General features: G+C 41.1%; 11 protein-coding genes across 11 annotated transcripts; 5 read left to right on the forward strand and 6 right to left on the reverse strand. All coding sequences in view use genetic code 12, as the record gives it.

The window, feature by feature from the left end:
• Window positions 1–66: 66 nt before the first annotated feature.
• ACE2 (Metallothionein expression activator) lies at window positions 67–2,424 on the reverse strand (the record flags this gene model as incomplete). Its single annotated transcript, XM_001386237.1, has 3 exons — window positions 67–783; window positions 889–1,138; window positions 1,259–2,424. Coding segments are annotated over 3 exons (1,878 nt in total), but the record flags the coding sequence as incomplete, so codon positions are not given.
• Window positions 2,425–3,817: 1,393 nt separating this feature from the next.
• KGD2 (2-oxoglutarate dehydrogenase complex E2 component) lies at window positions 3,818–5,835 on the reverse strand. Its single transcript, XM_001386238.1, has one exon. It carries the CDS (start codon window positions 5,252–5,254, stop codon window positions 3,938–3,940), a length of 1,317 nt encoding a protein of 438 aa, XP_001386275.1. The 5' UTR covers window positions 5,255–5,835; the 3' UTR covers window positions 3,818–3,937.
• A 1,609-nt stretch (window positions 5,836–7,444) lies between these two features.
• On the forward strand, window positions 7,445–8,878 carry LPD1 (FAD flavoprotein; the record flags this gene model as incomplete). The annotated part of the gene is made up of 1 exon (XM_001386053.1): window positions 7,445–8,878. The coding sequence occupies one exon, from the start codon at window positions 7,445–7,447 to the stop codon at window positions 8,876–8,878; it is 1,434 nt and encodes a 477-aa protein (XP_001386090.1).
• A 288-nt stretch (window positions 8,879–9,166) lies between these two features.
• On the forward strand, window positions 9,167–9,922 carry PICST_62940 (mitochondrial 54S ribosomal protein YmL8; the record flags this gene model as incomplete). The annotated part of the gene is made up of 1 exon (XM_001386054.1): window positions 9,167–9,922. One exon carries the CDS (start codon window positions 9,167–9,169, stop codon window positions 9,920–9,922), a length of 756 nt encoding a protein of 251 aa, XP_001386091.2.
• Window positions 9,923–10,437: 515 nt separating this feature from the next.
• TSC10 (3-ketosphinganine reductase) lies at window positions 10,438–11,424 on the forward strand (the record flags this gene model as incomplete). The annotated part of the gene is made up of 1 exon (XM_001386055.1): window positions 10,438–11,424. One exon carries the CDS (start codon window positions 10,438–10,440, stop codon window positions 11,422–11,424), a length of 987 nt encoding a protein of 328 aa, XP_001386092.2.
• A 202-nt stretch (window positions 11,425–11,626) lies between these two features.
• PICST_49885 (predicted protein) lies at window positions 11,627–11,998 on the reverse strand (the record flags this gene model as incomplete). The annotated part of the gene is made up of 1 exon (XM_001386239.1): window positions 11,627–11,998. The coding sequence occupies one exon, from the start codon at window positions 11,996–11,998 to the stop codon at window positions 11,627–11,629; it is 372 nt and encodes a 123-aa protein (XP_001386276.1).
• A 2,928-nt stretch (window positions 11,999–14,926) lies between these two features.
• On the reverse strand, window positions 14,927–15,899 carry PICST_90761 (mitochondrial 54S ribosomal protein YmL4; the record flags this gene model as incomplete). Its single annotated transcript, XM_001386240.1, has 1 exon — window positions 14,927–15,899. The coding sequence occupies one exon, from the start codon at window positions 15,897–15,899 to the stop codon at window positions 15,000–15,002; it is 900 nt and encodes a 299-aa protein (XP_001386277.2).
• A 232-nt stretch (window positions 15,900–16,131) lies between these two features.
• Window positions 16,132–16,398, forward strand: PICST_63621 (predicted protein; the record flags this gene model as incomplete). The annotated part of the gene is made up of 1 exon (XM_001386056.1): window positions 16,132–16,398. The coding sequence occupies one exon, from the start codon at window positions 16,132–16,134 to the stop codon at window positions 16,396–16,398; it is 267 nt and encodes an 88-aa protein (XP_001386093.2).
• Window positions 16,399–16,638: 240 nt separating this feature from the next.
• On the reverse strand, window positions 16,639–17,535 carry PICST_49747 (predicted protein; the record flags this gene model as incomplete). The annotated part of the gene is made up of 1 exon (XM_001386241.1): window positions 16,639–17,535. The coding sequence occupies one exon, from the start codon at window positions 17,533–17,535 to the stop codon at window positions 16,639–16,641; it is 897 nt and encodes a 298-aa protein (XP_001386278.2).
• Window positions 17,536–18,009: 474 nt separating this feature from the next.
• Window positions 18,010–20,277, forward strand: PICST_33355 (predicted protein; the record flags this gene model as incomplete). The annotated part of the gene is made up of 2 exons (XM_001386057.1): window positions 18,010–20,080; window positions 20,141–20,277. The coding sequence occupies 2 exons, from the start codon at window positions 18,010–18,012 to the stop codon at window positions 20,275–20,277; spliced, it is 2,208 nt and encodes a 735-aa protein (XP_001386094.2).
• Window positions 20,278–23,262: 2,985 nt separating this feature from the next.
• Window positions 23,263–25,392, reverse strand: PICST_33357 (predicted protein; the record flags this gene model as incomplete). Its single annotated transcript, XM_001386242.1, has 1 exon — window positions 23,263–25,392. The coding sequence occupies one exon, from the start codon at window positions 25,390–25,392 to the stop codon at window positions 23,263–23,265; it is 2,130 nt and encodes a 709-aa protein (XP_001386279.2).
• Window positions 25,393–25,604: the final 212 nt, after the last annotated feature.

Genomic DNA, 25,604 nt, shown 5'->3' on the forward strand with positions numbered 1-25,604 from the left:
TTCTTCTTCTTCGTCATCCTCTTCCCCTTCTTCATACTCCTCTTCCTCTTGATCGTCTGCCGATCCAAGAAGCTTGTCCTGGTTTTCTTTCACCTTAGATATCATAAGTTCACTGTAGACCGAGTCTTTCTTCTTGGGTTGAGGTTTTGTAATACAATGGTTGGTAGAGCTGGCTATTCCTCCAACGCAAATGTTACGCTCTCTATGCTTTTTCAAGGCATCCAAACGGACAAATTCCTTTCCGCATGGACAACGACAGTGTCTGGCCTCAAGATGGCCCTTAACATGTCTGTTCAAATCGTGCTGTCTTACAAATCGTTTAGGACAGTAAGCACAGGCAAAAGGACGATCACTTAAATGGGTTTGGATATGGGAACGGACATTGTACCGCCTAGTGAACTTCTTTCCACAGTTTTTGTAGGTGCAAGTGTAGATCTTATCTTCATCGGGACCTTCCCAGTACTGGTCCAACTCTCCTGGAGGAAGTAACGAAGTTTTCTTTACCCTTCTTCTGGGTGTGCTTTGTTGGATATGTTTTTTGACATCTTTGGAAGCTTTAGCACTTGGCGATATTACAGGACTCCATTCCAAGGTAACTTGGTTTCTTGCTGGAGTGGATGGGAATTGATTTCTCAAAGGGGTCAACTGCGTTATGGTTGCATTTGCATCTTCAACTTCTTCTAGAGCACCGGGTACTCTTATAGGACTGGTGTAATATTTAACGGGCGAAGAGCTCAACAGAGAGTTGGAATATCCAGGAGATGAATTCATCTGCTGCTGTTGCTGTTGCTGTTGGAACATAAGCTGTTGAGGATGCTGGAGATTGTGAGGTTGCAATTGATGCAGATGCTGTAATTGTTGAACATGTTCCATTTGGAACTGGTTTACCAGAATATTGCTTCCATCGTTATTGCGGTAGAAGCTCCCATTGTCTGACTCCGAGAAGAACTGTGGAGAGTAGAAGTTGACATTGGCATTTCTCAATTGAGGATGCAATGGAGAAGAGAACTTCTGTGATTCGTAACCACTGATTACAGAACGGTTTGGAGATGGAGATAAGGGATCTGGAGAAGAAGATAGCTCTGGAGAGGCATTAGACAACGATGGAGGAGAAGGAGGAGGCAAGTAGGTATTGGAACTTCTGTTAGTGATTTGCTGCGAAAGAAACAGTTGATTCTGAACTTGATTTTTTTGCTGCTGTCTTTGATATTGTTGTACTTGTTGTACTTGTTGAAGAGTTCTAGTAGGAGACTGGAACTGTTGTTGTACTTGCTGTTGTGCTTGCTGTTGAAATTGTGCCTGCTGAAATTGCTGTACTGAAGGGGATTCGTTTTCCTTTTTATATACAACAGGTTGTTGAATTGGAATTGGAATATACTTTATTTGGTTGTTGTTGACATTGAAGTTTGACTTCTGCTCTGATCCAGTTCCATCAATCAAGGGCTCTATATCATCAACGTAATTCTGTTGTAGATTTGCTCCTTGGTTGTTTAACTCTTGAAGATACTTGACTGAGTAATTGTTAACTGTTTGAAATCTGGCGTTTCCATTTGCTGGTATTCTTTCTCTCGAAGGAGAGGGAGAAGGTGAAGGTGGAAATTTGTACGACTTGGGACTCTCATTGGTGACAATGTACTCTTCCTGTTTTGGCTGTAATCGCATTGGTGAAGATTGGGGCAAAGATGCTGGAATTATGTCCTTTGATGCTTTCTGCTGTTCATTCAACTCGTCTTCTTCAAGTAATAAGATTGGCTTCTGAACAATGGGGTCGACTTCAAAATCAAACTGTTGCGATTGCAGGGCATTCAATGACTTCAACAATTCACCAGGAGAAATCGACTTGCCCAAGTCGAGAGATTGCTTGATTGGCTTGTACAAGTCATTTGCCAACCCTGTGATGGACAATTCTCTCGTATGATCTACAAATCCAAAAATGGCCGTTCCACTAGTTTTTCTAGCATGTTTTTGGTGGCTAGGTGTCTCGAGTTTGTCCTGGAGCTGACTAGCAAAACCGGAAGGTACATCCAAATCTTGGAGTCCTGTTAATGTTTCGTTGAAAAGATTGTCTATCTCATCGTATTCAGCAAAGTACTGGTCGAAATTCTCATGCGGCAAAGGCATGGCTCTCGTGGCAGAGTTGACTTCTTCCCAGTTGGTGTAGGAGTCCATGGCGGCCACAGTTGGGTTGAGATGATTGAAAGAGTGAAATGGGCCGGAGTGGAGTAAGGGAGGAGAGAAGAGGCAAAGTCAAATTTTCTGTCAGTTTCTGCAATCTAGACAAGAACTAGATACGAGAACCAGATTGACGATTGGGTAGCAATTGGTATAGCTGAAAATTGATTCTATCTGATTTGATTCGTTAATTGGTTGCGGTTGAATCAACAGAAAGTCTGGAGAAGAAAAGAAGTGGAAATATGGAAACTTATTACACAACACTGTAGAAGGAAGGAATGTCTTCACACACAATGGGTAGCACCAGAGAAACCTCAGATACATTTATCATTTGATGCGGAAGGGCTGCAAGTTGATTTTTCACAACTGGGTTGCCTAATTAGGCAAATTGTCAACAATGTCAATTTTGTTGCAACTTGCGGAAAAACAAAAACACAGCTGCGCAAAGTTTAAGTGCTTTGATTTGACTTAACCTTTTCTTTTTTGGACAATGTGCATGAGGCAGGATGCAGCTTCTTTGTATGTGCTTATAGGAGCTTGTTGAGTGGAAGTATTATGAGGTCTTGCAAAATTACTACAAAAGAAACTCGACAAAATTTGCATTGGAAGTATGTAATTCGATTACTTCCTTACCGAGATGTACTGGCTCGATCGAGTGTTCTTTCAATCGCTGAGAAAACCTTCCGAAAGATGGTAGAATGGGAACAGTCAGCAAACCTTTTGTCTTAGCCCCTTCTTAGACCGGCAAGTCCCGAGTAGAGCCAACAAGGCAGTGGCTAACACCAAGTAGTAAATTGCAGTTATACTGAAACTTCCAGTCGTTCCATATTCTATGGCTTGGTATCGGGACCAGACAACAATATGTCTTATCTGGGTAATCTGGTTAAATAGAATCTTGTCGTTTCATTGCAACCGCAGTGTATTATTTCAGTTGATGGGTTTCTCATGCAATCTGCTTTGGAATGTTACTACCCTGGAATTTAGTTTAGGCTTTTTAGTGCTCCAACGTTGATAATATTTCAAACAGGCAACAGTGAGAAGAGTGTCTGGAATACGAGAGATTTGACTTTATGTGTTCGCCAATTGTCGACAACTTCTGGGGTTTGCCTTGCTTAGTTGTATCCATGGATAATGTTATTCTTAGCCGCACTGTGGCCGCCTTTGTACTAGAATTATTACTAAAATTTGTACTAGATAGTGGCTGCAACGCTCATTCGAAAGACATTGAGTACAAAATTAGTTCGAGGCGTATTTGTTGGACAAAATTGCCGTCTACTACTATTGAACATTGCGTGGTGAGACGATACCAATTGTTGAACCCGGATATGTCCAGGTCATAATCTGCAACGTCATTATATAATTATTAGACAGAGAGCACGATCAGTATGTAGACCGCAGATGTCCATAGTGTTATAATCAGTTGTAAATTGAATTGAATGTTCTATCTCTGCTGACTTGGCAAAACTTATGTTTTAGTATACTCTGACTCTCACATTTTGTCAATTCAAATCCTATTATAGCAGCTCTAATATTGTTTCCATGCTATGTATCTTCCAGTCCTAAGCATGCTATATCCTGCTGTCTTCCAATATGTGTTTCGGACGTCATTCAATCTTCTACTATCTACTCTACACTTTTCTTGTCTATGGAGACAACTCATGTCTTATGTGTATTCTTTTCGGTCAATGCAACTAACTGGAGAACCTGACGGTTCCGATATAAACTCAACAAATATAACAATAATATAATAGTAGAAACTAACAGACTACTCTAACAACAACATCTTTCTGGGGTCTTCGATCAACTCCTTGACGGTCTTCAAGAATGTCACAGCTTCACGGCCGTCCAATACTCTGTGATCGTAGGTCAAGGCCAAGTACATCATTGGTCTTGACACGATCTGACCGTTGACGGTAACAGGTCTTTGCTTGGTACCGTGCAAACCTAAGACAGCAGTCTGAGGCATGTTAATGATAGGAGTACCATACAAGGAACCGAAAACACCACCGTTGGAGATGGTGAAAGTTCCACCGGTCATGTCTTCCAAAGTTAACTTACCGTCTCTGGCCTTCTTACCCAAAGAAGCGATTTCTTGTTCGATGCCCAAAATAGACAAGGATTCGGCGTTTCTAACTACAGGAGTAACCAAACCTTTAGGAGTAGCAACAGCAACGGAGATGTCGGTGTAGTCTCTGAACACTAAGGTGTCGTTGTTTTCGATGGAAGCGTTTACAGCTGGAATATCCTTAGCAGCCAAACATGAGGCCTTAGCGAAAGCACCCATGAAACCCAACTTGATGCCGGTCTTTTCCAAGAACTCGTCTTTGTACAACTTTCTCATTTCCATCAAGTTGGTCATGTCAACTTCGTTGAAAGTGGTCAAGGAGGCAGCGGTATTCTGCGATTCCTTAAGACGTTCTGCGATTCTTAATCTCATTCTGTTCATTTTCACTCTTTCCTCGTTTCTGGAGAAGTTGGTGAAGCTGGCGACTGGAGCTTCCTTCTTTGGTTCTTCCTTTTTAGCTGGAGCTGGTGCCTTTGGAGCAGCTGGGGCAGCCTTTGGAGCAGCGGCTGGAGCTGCGGCTGGAGCTGCAGCAGGGGCAGCAGCAGGTGCAGCTTCCTCTTTTGGAGCTTCAGATGGGGCTGCTCCGCCAGCTGGAGCTTCGCCTTCTTCGATCTTAGCGAGATCCTGACCCACTTCTACAGTGTCATCAACAGCAACGAGAAACTCGGTGATGGTACCAGCAACAGGCGAGTTGACTTCGACGTCAATCTTGTCTGTTTCGACAGTGGCGATGGTCTCATCTACATTGACGTAATCTCCGACGTTCTTGTTGAGAGCGGAAAGTGTACCTTCGGTAATGGACTCGGCCATGTCTGGAACTTTCACGGTGACAGAAGCATAACGCTTGAAGGTCAAACCAGAAATTCTGGAGAAACCAGCACCAGAGGTAGTAGCAGTGTGGATCGATCTGGAAACGGGACCAGAAGACATTCTGAGAGAGAGCTTGGTGGCAGAAAGTGCAACAGCTCTGGAAACTGGAGCACGTTTCAAAGACGACTTGATGGATCTAGACAACATGATGAATGATAATGAAGAAATTGATCTTAAATACTGTGAGATTGTGAATACTTCAATGAAGATGATGAAAGTTGACAGATTTTATATGAATAATCAAAAATTTCAGTGATTTCTGCAATATCTGGCTTGGTTGTGATTCTAAGTGTATCAATAGAATATCAAACTAATGGTAGATTCAAATCTGATAACGTGGGGACTTCTACGCTACGATAACAAAATGTTTCGTTTCAACTGTGCAACTAGCTGGACTATGCAATTGGCTTGAATTCAGCACGGATGAGAGTCTCAATGTTGTCTGGTTGTAGAAGAAAAAGATATACTCTGATTTGCCCTACACTAAGGTCGAGTTCCGTGGACTCCTCCAAATTTTCACCGCGATGATATCCGGGGGCACTTATTTCCGGCCGGTCGGCATCCCCATCGCCTTGTTGAGTGTCGTGCGCTCCGGGGCCCTCTGACATAGTTGCAGTCTGCGATTGGTCGGCTCTGTCACCCGGAGCGCGCGGGTTCCGAGCCTGTTTGCACTTTCGGGCGTACCCCAGGGTGAGACTTTCCCGGATATCCGGAATTCGTCCCGACATCTCAAACTGTGCGGCGTGTCATCGCTTAGTCGGAGTTGGAGTTGTCATCTGCTTGGAAGAGTAACGGGAGACGTAACCATTTCGTTTAGTCTCAGTCGGGAACTCATATACACTTTATGGCTTCTAGTACCAGTATATTTCATGTCTTCTATGTAAATCTTCTATATGACACATATGTTGGAAATTCTAATAGCTATAAACTACAGATTGGACCAGCTATGGCCGGTGCGGTTTTTCCGCAACGTATCCGGCAGATGCTGGGGCCGGCGAAGTTAGTTGCAAAATGGCAATACATAGCTAGAAAGATCACGGAATAGAAACTAAAGGATCATCCACAAGTACAGAGACTGATCTAGAAGAATTGTACCCGTAGGTCGGAAGGAACTCCGAGGGCATCCATTCCTTCTAGAAAGACCCACCACACATAAATTACAATTGACAAATACACCCTGGCAGGTTGCACGAAAGAGTGGATGCAAAAATATGAGCTTACGGCCGATACGCTACAGATATACACGGTCCCCAAAGATGGCCCTACTTCTGGTTGAGGAATACAGGGTGAGATGATCCATGCTGGCGGGCGACAAATTCAAAAGTTGCAGTTGCTGCAGACGTGACTTAAACGGTTCACCTCCGCAGAAACGAATGCAGCACGGCGAGAGCTGGTAATGATATGGATGAATATGGACTTCAATACAGCTACAATATAATTTTAGCCACAGTCGCATGTAGACCTTCGCAGTCAAGTCCGTATTGTACATCTTGGCAACTGTGAGTAGCGGTGTTTGAAGCTGGTCTTTGAAACAGTGACAATCCCTACAGCTGCAAAATGAGATAGCGGCATTAATTTGTGGTCGGTAGTAAAACCGCGAAATTCGTCAGCATCTGACCCCGTAAACGTCCGGGATATGAAGGTTTGTAAGCTGGCATAGTTAAGCTGGAATCAAAGCTTAGAAATGAAGAATGGACAAAAGAGTGACGCGGGATGGACAGATGACACTGCGGAGATAGTAGTATATATGACTAACTTGTGTTTCGACCACTGTTTAAGCTGGAATGTCAGTAATTCGTATCATACGATTCATTAGTATAAAAGTATATGCTCACACCTATTTGCAACTGTCAGAATATTTTTGTGCAAGATTTGCTAATACTGGAAGTTATTTCTCTGAATATACTTAATACTTCAGTATTTCCCTAACCGAAAAAACATATTCAATATACTAGTACTATAGAACTAACCCTATACATCAGTACTACCGCCATTTGATCCCGATTATAGTTCTATAGCCGTATAGTACTATTCGTATAGATCTCAGTTCATTAGCACTGAGACCAGCCGCTGCACTCCTACAGCTCTATTTTTCCGACACGCCCGGCGGCAGAGCCAATAACCTTCGCGCTCCTGCAGATAACGCAACTCACCACGGACATCAGTGAAGCATTTTTGTAAACTACCAGTGGAAAATCCATCGAATCTGAAGGCATCTTTCCAATTCTTGTAAGCTGCTGCTGAAAAGTAATTGAACACTAGCAGAAAGTCCGTTTTCTTCCTATACGAAAAATGTTGAGAACTTCCTTTTCCGGCCGTGCTGCCGGTTCCGCCAGAATGGCCCAATTCGTCAGATATGCCTCCACTAAGTATGATGTCGTAGTTATTGGAGGTGGTCCAGGAGGCTACGTCGCTGCCATCAAAGCCGCCCAACTCGGTTACAACACTGCTTGTATCGAGAAGAGAGGTGCATTGGGAGGTACTTGTTTGAATGTCGGATGTATTCCCTCGAAGTCTCTTTTGAACAACTCCCATTTGTATCATCAAATCAAGCACGATTCTGAAAACCGAGGCATTGCCATTGATGGTGAGGTTTCTGTCAACTTTCCAAAGTTAATGGAAGCTAAAGAGAAAGCCGTCAAGCAATTGACCGGCGGTATTGAGATGTTGTTCAAGAAGAATAAGGTTACCTATATCAAGGGATCGGGAGCTTTCGTAGATGAGAAGAAGGTTAGCGTCACACCAATTGATGGTTCGGAAGAATTAGAACTTGAAGCCGACCACTTCATTGTCGCTACCGGTTCTGAGCCTACTCCATTCCCTGGAATTACTATCGACGAAGAAAGAATCGTCACTTCTACCGGTGTCTTGGCCTTGAAGGAAATCCCTAAGAGATTGTCCATCATCGGAGGTGGTATCATTGGTTTGGAAATGGCTTCTGTCTACTCTAGACTCGGTTCCGAAGTCACTGTGATCGAGTTCCAGAACGCTATTGGTGCTGGTATGGATGCTGAAGTCGCCAAGACGTCCCAGAAGTTGTTGGCCAAGCAAGGTTTGAAGTTCAAGTTGGGCACGAAGGTCGTGTCTGGTGTCAGAGATGGCGAAGTCGTTAAGATCGAAGTGGAAGACGTCAAGTCAGGCAAGAAGGAAGACTTGGAAGCCGATGTTTTGTTAGTTGCTATTGGCAGAAGACCATATACCGAAGGTTTAGCTCTCGAAAAGGCCGGTTTGGAACTCGACAACAAGGGTAGATTGGTGATCGACTCTCAGTACAGAACTAAGCACGACCACATTAGAGTCATTGGTGACGTTACCTTCGGCCCAATGTTGGCCCATAAGGCTGAAGAAGAAGGCATTGCTGCTGCCGAATACATCAAGCACGGCCACGGCCATGTTAACTACGGCAACATCCCCTCCGTCATGTACACTCACCCGGAAGTCGCCTGGGTCGGTCTCAACGAAGAACAATTGAAGGAACAGGGCATTAAGTACAAGGTTGGTAAGTTCCCATTCATTGCCAACTCCAGAGCTAAAACCAACTTGGATACCGACGGCTTTGTCAAATTTCTTGCCGATGCCGAGACTCAAAGAGTATTGGGTGTTCACATAGTTGGTCCAAACGCCGGGGAAATGATTGCTGAAGCCGGTTTGGCCTTAGAATATGGTGCCTCTACTGAAGACATCGCCAGAACATGCCATGCCCACCCAACTTTGTCTGAAGCCTTCAAGGAAGCTGCCTTGTCCACTTTCGACAAACCTATCAACTTCTGAGGGTCTTACATAGTGTGGAAAAGTATACATGAGTTTAAATTGTGTAATATGACGTATAAATTGACATAAAGATAATCGTTGTAATCTGTGAATTGTATATTGTGCTACTGTATATTTGTATAATTCATTTAATTGGTATTTATTGCAAAAATGTCGCACACGAAACGAGAACATGTCGTCTCATTTTTAATTTCGCGACCTTTTTGTTCCTCCAAAAATTTTCAATTTCCTACTTACATTTAATTCAGGAGTATCTACATCTCTCTACTAGAACTCAAGAGGACTAAAATGCCTTCACTCCAGAAGTTCCACGCTAACGTGGCCCGTCACGTGAAGCTGATGGACAAGAACTTGACAGCAAACTTGATCCGTCACGAATACATAGTCACGACCAGAACCAAAGCGAAGCGAGTTCAAGCCAAGGCAGAGACGTTTTTAGCTGATGCACTCCACAGAAATGACAAAATCGCTCAGGATCAACCGATTAACTCCAAAATCGTAGCAAACAGAGCATTGAACTTCTTACAGCCACCTGACAAGTTCGAAGTAGGGTCCAAAATCATACAAGAACTCGCTCCCAGATACCAGCAAAGAAGATCGGGGTTCACCAGAATCATAAAGTTGGAACCTCGTTTGGGTGAGGACAAGGCACCCATGTCTGTGATCGAGTTGGTAGACTCAGAATACGAAATCAAGTTCTGGTACACTGCCAAAATCGTAGCCAGATTAGAATTGCAAGGGTTGAAAGTTGACGACATCACCCAGTTGAACGTGCAAAAATTAACGAAGTTCAGACCAGAGGGAGAAAAGGAGTTTGCTGCAGCTGTCGAAACCTGTAAAGTCGAATTCTTCAAATACGATCCAGAAACACAACAAGTTACAGACCCAGAAGCGTTGAAGAACTTAGAAAACTTGCCTGTGAATTTGGAATACTACGGTGGAGATCTCTCTGGGTCCTTGGTAGCTTCCAAGAGGTTTAAGACACAACCTAGACCCGAAAAGGAACAGGCAGAGATCCCAGTCTCGCCTTTCGTGGCCAAATAGGTAATATAGTTCATTCATACATTGTACATAGCATTAATTAATACTCAGAAGATAAGCGAAGAAAGTAAAAGTTATAGAAATTGAACAGAGTTACCGAAATACGAGCACAGCTTGGATATTTAATGAGAATTGGTGTTACGTTGCTGCTTCTCTTGAAAACCGTCGGCCATTAGGTTTCGACATAGGTCACGTGAATATATCGAATTTCGGGACTTACTGAAAGATATACAGAGTTGACAATATTACAATTCACATGAGATATTTTAAAATTAGCAAAATTATAATAACTGGGTGTTACAGTAACTTCTACTACACATAGGAAAGCGTAGGTGAAATATAAATTTTATTGTCCAAGAGTGGTTGGGCTGTTTACTTGACTTATACGCTGTTATCAATACCTGCACGTAACATAATTTTTCAGTATTAGGAACAACTTCGTATTTTACTCTTGTTAACAGTTATTACCGTGTGTATCACACTCAGTTCTCCACTCTATTCACTAAATATCAATCAGCATGTGGTTCAGTACTTCTAATTTTCCCGTGTCCGGAAAAGTCGCCTTGATAATAGGTGCATCCCAGGGAATTGGAGCAGACCTAGCACTTAAGCTCTACGAACGAGATTGTTCGTGTATTCTCGTTGCAAGAACGGCCTCCAAACTCAAGCAGCAGATCGAGAGAATAGAGAAAAGTGTAGGCAAAAAGGAAAATACCTCATTGCTGTATTTGGCACATGACGTTTCTGACTACGATCAATGTGTAGAACTCTGGGATCAGATTGTAGATTCTCACCATCAGGATCCAGACGTTATTTTCTGTTGTGCTGGATCTTCAGTACCCAAATTATTCAACGATTTGACTGGAGCCGAGATCCAGTCTGGGATAACCACCAACTACAACACCGCCGTAAACGTTGTCCATGCCGGGTTTAAAAAGGTTTTGGCTACAAATCCCAAGCTTGCTTTCAACAAACATAAGCATAGACATGTCATTTTGTTTTCGTCCGTAGCCAGTTTCTACGGCTTCATTGGCTATGCCCAGTATGCGCCCATGAAAGCTGCGATTCAATCTCTTTCCATAGTGCTTCGTCAGGAATTGGGACCTTACAACTATCGAGTTTCATGTGTCTTTCCTGGCAACTTTATGTCTGAAGGATTCGTAGAAGAGCAAAAGACAAAACCAGAGATAACTATAACAATTGAAGGACCAAGTTCTCCTATTCCAGGTGAAGAATGTGCCGAACTAATTATAAACAAGCTCAGCAAGGGTTACGATACCGTAACTACGGACTTCATTGGCTGGTTGTTGGGCTGTTCTGTCTTGGGAGTCTTGCCCAGAACATGGGGATTATTCCAGGTGATAGTGAGTTTTCTTTTCCTGATCTTTGCACCTTTGGCTAATTGGATTGTATATCGAGATATCATCAAGTATTTCAAGAAGAGACAGCTTGAAATAGAGTCAGAGGCTGTTGACGAAGACGAAGAAAGCCATAAGAAGAAGTAGAGATATGTTCAATAATGATAAATTAACTAAATAATAATACTGGCAATAATTCTGTATTCATAGTAGCAGATACAGAAGCTTCATAAGAAGCAAAAAGATTATAGAGAAGCCAAACTTGTTAAACGCTTAATATATCATGCAACTCTAAACAATGCTACACATTACCTTAATTTTATCTATCTTGTTCATTACTACTATACAATTACTTTTTCTCAGACACCGAGGCCACGAGCTTATCAGCAAACTCTAATACTTTTCTATCGGCAGTAAGTCCAGCCTGGTACCAATTTATAGAATACACCCAATTGACCATCTTGATGATTTCATCATTCCAGATGTCCTTGGCTGTTTCCGTAACACTCACACGCTGAGTGGAGATAGAATGCGATGACTTTGGCACGGACTCGTTGATCAAGTCTCTGTCAGTGAGAATTTTATTCTGTATGATATTGTTGGCCGATCTCAATTGCTGAGACACAAATTGTTCGTTTTTGCGGATATATTCTCCAGTGTAATATGCAAAAGCTGAAGTGAGCAATACACCTCCGAGGAACCCGTGGATTCTTCCTCCCATTATGCTGTGTTTGTAGTAGTGGTTGGATAGTAATGAAGAGTTGGGTACAATTTAGTAGCTTCAACGCTTATTGGTGAGTATAATGTCGCATTTGATATTTTATGTTCAATGTCGCATAATGTTATGTCGCACCATTTCACATATAGTCTCTTGAATTGACGTATTGCTTAATCACATAACACCTTTCACCGAACAACTAAAATTTGGGCCTGAAAACAAATTATTTGATTAGATAACTAACGATGAACCCCAATTTACCCCATTCGTAGTATCTTTATTTTTCTCGTGGAGACATAGCTATTTACTTCGCCTATATCACAATCTTGTCCGAAATAACACCAACCATGTAAGTGTAATAGTTAGTGGAAATGAACAAGAGGTTCGGTACTGAAATTCACATTAAACAACCATTAACAATGACGGTTTCACAAATATAGACACCTGCAGCCAAAAGACAACCATCTTCTCTTCTTTCAAGAACACTGACTTCATCATTATAATCAGTACTCTCATTGTTAACATCATCATCGGTTATATTATAATTCCTAATTAATTCAGTAATTGAAAATGGCTCAAATTCAGGACTGCTCAGTTTCCATATGTTGTCGCTGATTTCTAAGATCTTAGCTTGAGTCTCGGTAATGTCATTTGTGGTGCCGAGAAAGTTGCCTTAGAGAAATTCATAGCTGATAACGCTTACGACATTTAGGCTTCCTAGTTCAATCTATATATCGCAATGTTTATCATATTATAGTGTTATTATGAATACAGGCTTTGCTTGAAAAGCAATGGAATAGAGTTAGAAATTTGAGAGCAATTCAGACAACGTGCAAAAGCACACTTGAAGTGGCTCTTCGTGAGCATCCTTATTATATCCGGGTGAGCATCCAATGTAGGAACAATAGTTTACTACGACGATCATTGAAATGTCTAGAATTGGCTGTTCTATGTTCATTTTGGAGTAAGCCAACTGAAGAGTGTTCCATTCTCTCTGCAGACATAAACCTTAAAAGTGTACATGCAGCCGCGCATCAATTGTATTGTCGCTTTCTTATAACTGGAGAGATAATATGCCAAAACTGTGCAGGAATGACTATTTGTACATGTACTTTGGAATTGCCGACAAACAACGGAGCATCCTTTGTTCATCAAGAGAGACATAACCTGTCGCTGAAGTTATTGTACTGTAGGGCAATGCAAGGTGGTAGTGCACTGTGTAAATACTTGAATTCACAAGTGCATGGGTCACACTTCTGGTGATAAGAGTCTAATTTTAAGTTGCGTCGCTTTTCATGCAACTTATCTCCCAAAAGTAGATACCATCAAAAGCTGAACACCCTCGTAGGCACGGCTCTGTTTTATCCGCGCTTTCTCAAAGTTAAGGGAGTTTCACCTTGACTTTACCTTCGCTGGGTACATCTAGTAGTGCCCTGCTACATAAAGAAAGATGGAGTGAAATTAGGACCTCTAGCAACGTCAATAACTGTATCAATTTGTCTGCTCGTGGTCCGTCAATACTTAGAAGTAGCTTCCTACAAATTCTAGCCTATTATTGCAAATGTACTATGTATATGCACAACTCAACTGGCTGTATAGTGCAACATCTTTTAAAGAACGACATGTAAAATAAATATGGGTACGACATTAGTACTTCCGAGGGTAATTCTATTAAAATTTCGGACTATGCAAAATTGCGAGGGCTAACGTGCAATTGTTTGGCACCTATTTTTTCACGGTCTTGGATCACCAACCGTGGGTACCCCTGAAAGAATTCAAATTTGGAAAACTTTTGAGAGAATCACATTATTGCTTCTTTGTGATTATTGTCTACGACCGTTTATGAGTGAATTTAAGACATTCTTTGCTTTTGTTTCCATCCAAAATCCTTATAATGGTTCTGTGTTTGACAATAAACCTTTAATGTACAATAAGGAAACGTGTACTGATACGCCTGAAATACAGGAGCGTCTCCGAACAGAGGATTACATCCCATAAGCTAAGGCTCTACGGATCAATGCGTAATCATTGCTCTTCGCTGCCTTATCAGTTGTGTTTCATAACCGCTGAAAAAGGTTAGAGCCGTAGAACGGAGACTAGAAGGTATTCAATCTGGAAGTGTATTTAAAAGTGAGGTGGATTTTTGCAGCTAGAAAACGCAAAGTTTAACAGTCTCTGCGCGCCTTAATTTGTACCCCAATGTAGATTTACAGTGAACGGATTCTTGTTAAGGGGGGTGCCAATATTGTCTGGAAAAAACAGTATTGAAGCTGGAGAAAATTGCTACATTAGCTTCGCCTTTGTACATGTAAGTAGATTCCGTGCCACGAGCTGCTGTTATCTCTGCTTCTTCAAATAAACTGGAAGAGAAAGTCCCTCTCAAAATACGTCTTTTAATGTTCACCATGACTTCCAAAGATTGAATGTGATGTAATGAACTATTACAAATGTGAAATACAAGATGAACTTAGTTAAGACGAGTAAAAAGAGCCAAACGATGCTATCTCTATTTTCTGTTCTCGTAGGATGATTCTGCTAGGCATCCTCTAACTTCTCGTATGCACAAGCTGAATCCTGGCCAAGATTGGCTGCCATACAGCCGGCTTCGCATGCTTGGATTCTATGGCCTGAACATCTGACATCATTATCGCAGTGCTGTGTTATGAAGTATCCTTCCGTAGTATTCATATGCTGCTATATCTTCTATTTCCGTGCAATTGCAAAGTTGCTAATGTTTTATCGAGTACATGAAGAGTAGAAGGCGTCATTGATGGATACGGACTTATAGTTTGCAAATCTACTATGAATAGACTAGGATATCTGAACAGAATATTTGTATACTTCTCTTTGCGTTTGTATTATGCACTTGTACAAGTATAAACACCAAGCTTATGCATTCCCTTTATATGATTTGCTCCTACATTTAACCGAATAATCTTCTTTATAGATTTTAAACTTCTAGTTATGATTAATATGTACAATTATGATAGTTACTATGTATAGCTTATTGGTCCAACTCCTCCTGTTCGATGGCGTTGGAAAGAGCCAGTCTCAAGAATGGGAATACGTCGATCTTGTCCAACTTCACCGACTCGCCCGATTGTCTCAAAGCCTTGACTTCTTCGATGGCTTCAGTTACGTTACGCAACAAGAATGGAAGTTCTTCAACAACGCCGTTCAAGGGCAACTCAAATTCTTGTTCTTGTGCTGGGTTTTGTTTCAAGTATCTTTTGACTTTCAAGTTGGCTACAAACGACAAACCTTCTACAAACTTGATGTTGATGTCCTCAAGATCGTAATCCTGCAACTGTGGTTCGATACCAAAGAAAGCGTATTGCAATCTGACCAACTTTTCGTTGAATGATACTATCTCGTGTTCGCTGGCATTGAGGTATCTTTCCTCGAACTCTGTCAAGTACTGCTGTTGCTGTTGTGTGAATGTCTGCACTCTCTCATGGGCTACCTGTCTTTCCAATAGGACCTGTTTGATTCTCTTTTGCACAGTGACCAACTTCTCATCAAGGGCATCGTGCTGTTGTGTTCTAGAGTATCGCAAGGACTCTGCCAATCTGACTTCTCTGGCTAATATATTTCTTTCTTTCAAAGTTAAGTACCACAACTTGTGCAAGTCTTCAAACGATTTACGACGCAATTCGGCAAACGTCCATTCACGTGAGTTCATGTCGAGTTCGTCACCGGATCGAAGAGCCGTTTCAGTGTTGTTTCCCTCTGGGAAGAAGGCCCACAATGGGTGATCTGGTGAAACATCAAAATTCTTATGGGTAGGTATAATAGGAGCTCTCAACTTGACTTTGCTCAAATCGCCGAACGAGAACTTGCTGCCACTTCTTGCACAAACACGGCTCAGCAACAGAAATGCTCTCATAGATACACGTAACGACATGACTAATGCTGTAAACGTAGATAGCCCAATCTTCAACTATCGTCGCTTGAGTTCAAAACTGAAAATTTTTTGGAATAGTGGTGCGACATTTGTCCATACATATTTTCAAATCAAAGACATTTTCATTTTCTTCGCGACATGGCAATCCAAGTAGTGAAAATTACCGTAGCTGAAATGTCCAGTTCGTAGTGAAAAACCACAGTACACATACAACTAACAATAAACACAGAGAATGTCAACTATCAGAACAGAACTGCAGCAGCAGGAACCGTTAGACTTGATCAGATTCCAGTTGGACGAGTTTGTGCTTGTCAAGTTGAGAGGAGCTCGTGAAATGAAAGGAAGACTTCAGGGCTACGATTCCCATTGCAACATGGTGTTGAGCGAAGCCGAAGAGTATATTTATTCTGCTGGAGACGAAGAGACTGTAGTTAAGAAAACAGAGATGGTTTTTGTCAGAGGAGACTCGGTCATCTTGATAAGTCCTATTTCTGAATGAAGAATTGATAAAAGAGAGAATAGACTATGAGTTGTCAGATATTCTGGCACAACGGCTACGTGACTGAGTTGCGTATATAGAGCATTCATAAATGGGTTATCCCATGATAATTGTACATTAAATAGTATTATTCATTAATACATGCCAAAGAGAAAGCAGTTTAGCCCTTGTAACTCTATAGAGACCTGTTGAAACTTCAATTATTAAAAATTTCAAATTACATTTTACAAGTTATCTTTTTTACATCGACAGATCCATCTCTAAATCCATATCATCTAAAAGATTCTTGATTGCCTCCAATTTGTGAGCATTTTTGTTCCAGTTCTCTTTCTTGTCATTTCCTTGTTTGGTAAGAGCTGTTATCTCTGCTATCGTGGTGTTTATGAGTTCGTCATAGTCGTGGACTGCCATCGATGCCGAAACGTCACGAAGCTGTGACCTATGCAATTTATAATAGTATTTCAGATCGGCCACCTTTTCAAAGATCTTGTTATTGTTCAATTGCTCGATAGCCTGAGCCTTCAAGCTGAAATGGTCTTCGTTTTCATTTCCATTTTTTAAATTCACAGTGACGTCGTCAAAAAGTGTTACAATCTCTTCGTGGGTGAATAACAAGTTACGTAAATCTACTTCTGTCACTTTCTCATTCTTGTCCAAGTCTCGGAGTCTATAGGGGTTCATCGCCCTGGCAGTATTACTTTTGCTATTAGAATCAAAACTTTTAACCAACAGCATCATCTTGTCCAAGCGTGGTTTCTGAACTTCCTGGATATCCTTGATTTCTTCCGTCAACTGCTGCTCCTTTTCTTGTAACGTCTTGAACTCGCTATTAGCCTCACTTCTGTACGGTGGCTTTATATCTTTAGCTATTACAAGGTTTCTTTCCAACTCCTGTAGATGTGAAGTGTATGCCTCTATGGCTCTGTCGAGTTCAAATCGTAACTGGTAGACCTCGACCTTGTTCTCATCGGAAACAATGCTGTTTTCTTCGGACAACTGTTTGGTAATCGATGCGTTTAACTTAAAGATCGACTGTCTCAACTTTAAGTAGTTGGCTGTGATTTTGTCGTAGTACTTGACATGGTTTGTGACAGAATCTTCTATGAGTCGCTGTTGTTTCGTATTCACAAATGACATTTTTCAATTGATAAAGTTGGAAGATGCGAAAAAGAATGGAAATAGACAATTAAAACAATTTTTAAGTAAAAGCAAGCTGATGCTTAAAGCAGTGCCAAATTAATTCAAATTGCTTATAGTCAAAATCTCAAATTTTCAACAAATTCACGTGACTCTCTAAATCATACCAACATGTCTTCAATTCTGCATTCTCCACAAACATCTTCTACTAACCCTTATCCTTCTCACAAAAGCCTTATTCATTCTAAAAGCATGGACGAGTACCAGAAGACGTGGGACAGTCGAATTTATGTAGCGGCCGTTCTGGCGTTGGCGTCAGGGTTTGGTTCTGGGTCTGCACTCAGCCAAATTACAATTCTAGACATATTTCAAAAGATCAAGTTAACCATAGCAAAGTACCCAAACTTGCACTATACCCGCCTGAGTAACATAGTTACCGTGTTGCTCGTATACAGCTCAACGTCGTCGGAAGATATGGGATTCCTAGCGGAGTTGCTCAATGCATTTGTTAGAGATGTTGATATCAGCATAGATTTCGATATGGATCTAGAGGAATTCTCCAATTGGATCATTAATGCTACCAACTCCGGTTTGCCCAATGACGCATCACTTAGAAAGACAGCTTACGATCTCAACGCCGAATGCAACAGTCAGGCATTCTGTCTCCTGTTTTCTGAAAACGACTCTGCTTCTCCAGAAACCATCGAGTTGAAATTCATACAGGCCAAGACCTTACAGATCGCGAAATACTTCAACGATATCCATGCATTCTCAGGACTTTTTAAAGAAGTCCATAGTTATACAACATTTTTACCTTGGTTCAAAGGTCTTGTAGAACTGTACCGTTACTACTGGGTCAACTATGGCTCTCTCAATGCTGGCTCTGTAAATTTTGACCAGTTTCTTCGTTTAGACTCTTACTCAGACCAGTTCGACATCATGATTGAACCGTTGAATAAAGACGCCTACAGCGACAAGTTATCTGTTTCCAATTGGTTCAAGAACGTTATTTTACCATTAATTAACTATAACAACAACAATTTCGGCCCATTGTTGAACTGGCTTTTTTTGGAAGAAACTGTTGTACTTTCGCAGCCAGCTTCTAGAAAGTACGACATTTGGAACAAGGCTCTTAAGGCAATTATAGAGTATCCCAGTATAGGCTTCAATGACTTTAAGGATGTAATTCTGTATTTCCTAGCAAGCTGCTATTATTTTGCACTCTACCACGAGAACTCTGACCGAATACTTACCAGTGAAGTCATCAAGAAATACGATTTGATCAAAGATACATTGGCCTTGTTATGGACAGAAAAGGAAGCGCCATCATTTGACATACAGGTGTCTGAGCTTCCTGCCTATGCTTCTTTTATTGAATTCCTAAAGACAGAGAGCAATCCCTTGAGACCACTATTTGAACCTACAGGCAGTTCTATCGTAGCATTAAGTGAAATCATCGATACTTGCCAATCGTTGTATCCTATAAACAAGCTTTCAATTGCAAGATACTTGGAATTGAAGAATCCAAGTTCAGCCCACGACGACAAGGGCAAAGAAGTGAGGAAAATCATTGCAAATGTAAATCCTGGCAACTACAACAGCTTGTTGAGCTCTGCTAAATTGTTTTATGGCAAATTTGTAGAAGACAATGATGTAGAAAAAACAAAGGTCAAGGAAATAGTCCTTGAAAGATTGCTCTTCGCCAACTTGTTTGAAGTTGTTCTGGAATTGTACTCGACCCCAGAGTTCAGATTACCTGTTAATAATTACTATACTCTCATTTCAGACAAGTTTTGGGATTCGTTCAACAATTCTTCCAGTCTTAACGAAAAAATCGGAAGATTCAAGGATGCCAATAATTGTGTTAATCTCTTCGACTCAATTTCTGCAGATCCGGAATTGGAGCCAGAGAATAAGGATCAGATCATTCGCATCAAGCATTTATTGAAGGCTATATTCAACATCAAGAACTTCAAACTTTCTTTGGAAAAGGGGAAACCTTTCACACCATTTCAATTAGTTGATAAATTTAGAAACGTGGGCCAGTTTGCAGTGGGAGAAAAGTCCACGCCACTTGACTTGATAACAATCATTTTGGAACAGAACGCCAAGTCATACTTGGCTTTTGAAAAGCTCTACAAGATCTTGAACGATTTGTTATTGTTCTTTGAAGATGGAACACATGAGTCTGACACTCACTACTTCAACAAGTTGAAGTCCGCATGCATTGAGTCGTCATTGGTTGCTAACGATTTCCAGTTTGCCTATGCACAGAGTATGGGTTTATTCGATCACTATGTGAAGAGCGACAGCAACTTGAACGATATATGGTTGACATTCTACCAGGTTGGAAAGTATGTGTCGCCGTTGTGGTTTGACGATGACTCTTATCAAGAGGAAAGGATCCAGATTCTCTGCAAGCAACGAGAAATCTTGCTGAGAACCATACAGATTATTCAGCCTAACAGCTTGACGTCAGACAACAGCAAGGTGATCTTGAGCCAATGGGAAAGAGTCAATAGCCAGATCGAAGAGCATTACACTAGTGACTCAGTATCTAAGGAACTCCAATTCCTGGAATATAGTGCTCATTCGTTCTCTGAAGTGACAGACAACCTTGGATATATGGCTAACGAATTGATCAGCGATGCTACGGCTACGACCAATAAAACCAGCGAAAAGTTGTCCAATCTCTTTGTTTCCGGATTGGGCTGGGCAATCGGAGCCAATCAACAGCAGTAGCAATAAAATTATTTATTTAATGTAGAAATGGTGTAGTGATTCGGTGGAGATTGGGTGCAAAAAGAGAGCTTAGATAGGTGTATCACTAAGAAATTTTACATTCAAATATATAAATATATGCTTACAGCAACTATCATATGTAAACTCAATGGTGTCATATCATATAGCCGTATACATATATCTATTTCCAGACATATCTGCTTGTCATCGATATTTTCATCAGCGTATCATTTGACTACCATAGTTAAGCTCTCACAAATCTATTTTTCTCACGCGTGTAGACAAATAAACAGACAAATAATCCCTGATTAAATTATCACTTTCCTTTCAATACAGAATATCATACCGTTGCAATAGTGTATTGCAATTGCTCCATCATACACTAAGCAGTACACATCATAGTGTCCATATCACCAACGCGGTGTACAATATTTCTGTAAAAGATATCTTATTTGAAGTCTTCTACACTAATGCATGAATAACTAATTGTTTTTCATCAATTTCACATCTGATACATTACCCTCTATGTATCGTGGCAAGTCGACTATCCACACGTACTTGATCAAGCGGTGGCTCTCCATCAACACTTATAGTACCCGAGGTGTTCATAACACCACTCCCATATTCTCCCGTTCTAGAAAGACTTATTCGGCCGACAAACTCCGCTCCAAGAGGACGTCCTCTGCAACAACGCGTTCAGGGATGACCCTGCCACAAGAATCAAGAACGGAACTGAGCACAGCTCTGAAAGTTAAAACAAATATTGAGCGGGACCCAAATGTCATAGCTTCGCTTCAAGAAATCGACTTTAATTCTTCGTTTGAGGAAACAAGTCAGAGAAATTCGAGTCCAAGAACCATTCACAAATCCAAACATGTAGATATCGCTAAACCTGGACCGAAGTCTGAATCGCAGGATTCGTATCAATTCAGTGAGGACGACGAAGAATTTCTCTTGTGGACTTCGGCAGAGAAGCTGCCCCTGCTGAAAAGGCTGAATCCAGATTCAACCCAGCCAGAAACTAAGAGACACCTCCAAGACAAAATGGAAACTAGTGGGGATAGTAGAGCGAAATTGGAAGAATCAGAAGTTGAAAATTCGGGGTTTAGAGTCCCTTCTCTGCATCAAACTGCTTCCAGAGATTCTTTCGGAGACTCGGAGCTTTCTGTTTCCAGAATGTCAAAACCAAAACCCCATTTATATCACACGATACAATTGGCCACACAAAAGCCCTCCTTAACTGAAGTAGCTAACGGCTCTGTAAATCTCATCAAGAATGTGAAACCAATGTTGCTCTCATCGGAACAACAGTATGTATTGAATCAAGCCTTGAACGGCGTCTCGTTATTCTACACCGGTTCAGCTGGTACAGGAAAGTCTGTTTTGTTACGTTCCATCATCAAGGCATTGCGAAACAAACATGGTGTTGGTATAGCTGTTACAGCCTCCACTGGTTTAGCAGCATGTAATATTGGAGGAACAACACTTCATAGTTTCGCTGGCCTTGGTTTAGGAACCGATAAATTGGACAATCTCTTGAAGAAATTGCGCCGAAACAGAAGAGCAATAAATAAATGGAAAAGTACAAAGGTTTTGATCATCGATGAGATCTCCATGATAGATGGAAACTTCCTAGACACATTAAATGAAGTGGCCAAAAGAATACGAAGAAACCAGCTTCCATTTGGCGGTATACAGTTGATTGTGTGTGGAGACTTCTACCAACTTCCTCCAGTAGTGAAGCAGCCATATGTAGATGGAGAAAGGGTAACAGATGATAGGGTTGAGCCGTATTTCTCGTTTGAATGTTTCGCATGGCAACAATGTGTTAAGGAAACCATTATTCTCCGTGAAGTTTTCCGTCAAAAAGGTGATCAATTGTTCATTGAAATGTTGAATGAAATGAGAAACGGTAGAGTATCTGAGCGAACGATTCAGGAGTTCCACAAGTTGGAGCGCCCTCTCCGTTGCCCCGAAGGCATAGTACCCGCGGAGTTGTTCGCTACTAGAAGTGAAGTGGACAGAGCAAACAACTCTCGTTTGAACAAGATTCCAGGCAGTCCCGAGCTTTACAAGGCTATAGATGGAGGCGAATTACCTCCTGAGCATAGGCAAAACGTGCTCTCTAATTTCCTTGCTCCTATGGACTTGTTTCTTAAGAAAGGTGCTCAAGTGATGTGTATCAAGAATTTTGACGAAACTTTGGTCAATGGATCGCTAGGCCAGGTTGTTGACTTTATGGATCGTGATACTTACTTAAAAGCTAATAATCCAGATTCAGAACTGCCTGCTGACCTTTCCGATTATATCTTCGATGGAGCCTTACCAGGTACTGGGCAAGCATTGACTACGAGTGGCATTCTCAGCCAGTCACAGTTATCAGAAGATGAGAAGGAAAACAAGGGGAGGAAGGAATCTTTGGCACAACAACTTGCTGAAAGCTCGAAAGGAAAAAAGTATCCCTTAGTCAGATTCTTGTCACCGGACGGAATCAATTCCAGAACTATTTTGGTAGAACCCGAACAATGGACCGTTGAAGACGAGAACCAGAATGTAATTGCTTCACGAATTCAGTTACCTCTCATTCTTGCATGGTCACTTTCCATTCACAAGTCGCAGGGTCAAACGTTGCCTAAGGTTAAGGTGGATTTGAGGAGGGTTTTTGAAAATGGACAATCGTACGTCGCACTCTCTAGAGCAGTATCAAGAAGCGGGCTACAGGTTCTCAATTTTAGCGAGGCCAAGATTATGACCCATCCTAAGGTTGTTAAGTTCTATCACAGCTTGTTATCTGCTGAAGAGTCAGAGAAGAGGTATAATGATGAAGGAAAGATAGTGCAGTCCGTTTTACGAGCACAAACCATGTGATTGATACAGTAGAAGTATAAGTATTGTTCTATTATGTGTGTAGGTTTATGAAGTCATCAGGTATATATACACGTTAGAAATTATTGATTGTGCAAACTTGCATCCCTTAGAGAGTTCCTAATTACTTGAGGTTTTCTTGAGGCGGACATGATTTAGAAGACCATTGAATGCCATTGAGCGAGAGAGTTTGTTGAGATCGTTTGTTACTTGAATGTCTTGTGGATCCAAGTTCCAGTTGCTAATTGCAAAAATCAAATTCTTAGGAACTGAGGACGGAGAGCTAAGCAATCTCGAAAGATAAAAGATGGAGAGATCAGAGACGGGATCAACAAGTCCAGGAATGTTATCCTTAGTGGTACATGTGGCCTTCTTTCCCAATGCAAACTCTGGGAGTAAACTCTCGATTCCAACAACTAGGATATTAGAAACACAAGGTATTGTATTTCCCAAAAGTTGAGAAGGATGGGCTATGACATGAGACTCCTCGTGTACTGTACCACTTGACAAACAAGAGATCTTTCCAATATTACCGAACTGTTGCAAGCTAGCAGCAACCATTGAATTATCCACTCCTTCGGGTATCATAATAAGGAAGGGTTTCGTTATACCCAACTTTTTGGCTATACAAAGTGTCTCATAGACGACTGAAACGTAATTGTCTTCATTCAATGCTGATATTTGTTTCAACTTCAGTCTTAGATACGTTTTCTCAAGGTTTTTCCAATCTCCGAATGAGAGATCATCGCGAACTTCATTTTCAAGTTGCACATCTTTAACTTTAGACTTCGAAGAATTTAATATGTAAGCATTTATAATTCCTCCAAAGACTGTCTTGCCAGAGTTGTCCAATATCGCATTGTTAGGGATACTGAAATTTTCTACTTGAAATAGACGCCTTTCATTTTCCTTCCACTTTTTCTGAGAATTCGTGAGCCTTAAAGCTTTATCTACGAATGAGATCAAAAGGTCATTATCTTCAGGCTTTGAAAGCGATGGAAGATTTCCGAAATTGTATGCTTGATTTGATTTGGCACTATTGAGGAAACAGTACTGGATTGGTTTGTACAAGTTCTTTCTCTTCAATTTGATAAGCTTTTTGAGCAACGACAGATCTGGTTTCGAGGTACCTTTAAATTCATTAGCAATGAAACTTTTCACATCGTCAATTCTGTTATTTATGACTATTTCTGAATAGTTAAAAGAAGATTCAGATGACATCTTAAAGTAATGCTTCTTTTCAACTCGTTCAAGATCGTTCGTGAGGCTATCTGAATAACACGATATCAGATCCGACTTCAACTTCTGAATCATCTTCTCGATCTTGTTAACATACTTATTCTTGTTTCCTTCCTGAACTACGACATCCCACTCGCCGATACTAGTTGTCAGAAGAAAGATATCAAGTTCGTCAACACCAATAAATTTGAGATCTTGAAGAGCGCTTGGTTCCAAATTTAACTGACCCTGGATGGCTTTTTCCAACAGGGCAGCAGTAGTAACTACTATGTTTGGAACTCCGACATTGTGACTGTCTACATTAGTACTATAAAATTGTGGTTTGCTGTCGTGGGAGAGAAACGCAAGATTCATGGGCCCTCTTTCAAGAGTGTAGACAGTTTTTCTTTGGCTACTCGAAGAAGCTACTAAACGCTTGGGACAGCAATTGGGAGGGATATCCTTCAAAAGATACCTTGTATATGTAGCGTACCTGTTGACTAGTTCATCTGTGGGGACGATAATCAAACTTTGAACTCTGTCCGGTCTATTATGATGATCAAATGCTGGGGTAGTTGAAAGAGTCTGTTCGATACAATATGTCAACATTGCAATAGATTTGCCGGTTTGAAAGCCTCCGTTTATTAGCAAGTTGTGGCCACTTTTAAGAACGGAAAGAATCCTCTTCTGGTCTGGAGTAGGAGAAGCGTTGAAATCGGGGATTGCATTTGTCTTCTGAGTTTCTGGCAAAAGAAAATCGTTCAATTTCTTCTGCAAAAATGGAAACACTCCAAAAGTTGTGAAATCCGCAATTTGGGCATTCGGATCGTACTTTAACAACCTAGAGGGTTGTTTTGCTACTCCATCTTTAGTTGTTCTGTCTGCTTTCTGTTTTCTGTATTTTGTAGTTCCACTTCGCAAATATCCTCTCAAATTTGAATTGAAAAGGCCTTCAGAAGAGTGAAAACCTCGTAAACCTAACCCAAGGTAAGTAACTGCACTTCTTAGATGCCTGAATTGCACATCCAACATCAACAGCACCACTTTCAACTTTCAAAGTGTATGGAAATTGTTGTTATCTAGAGTTGCAACTAAAAAGTAAGGGAAAAAAAAACTGTTTTTGATGTTGGCTTCCCGATGAGGAATTGATGTGCATCCAGTTGCAAAACTACAAAATTGAAAATTAATGATTGCAAATATAAACGTCAAATATGGTAATTAAACGTCGAATGCTAAATAAATAA

Source organism: Scheffersomyces stipitis, chromosome 7, assembly GCF_000209165.1.
Source record: "Scheffersomyces stipitis CBS 6054 chromosome 7, complete sequence".
In the NCBI taxonomy this organism is placed as follows: Eukaryota; Fungi; Ascomycota; class Pichiomycetes; order Serinales; family Debaryomycetaceae; genus Scheffersomyces; species Scheffersomyces stipitis.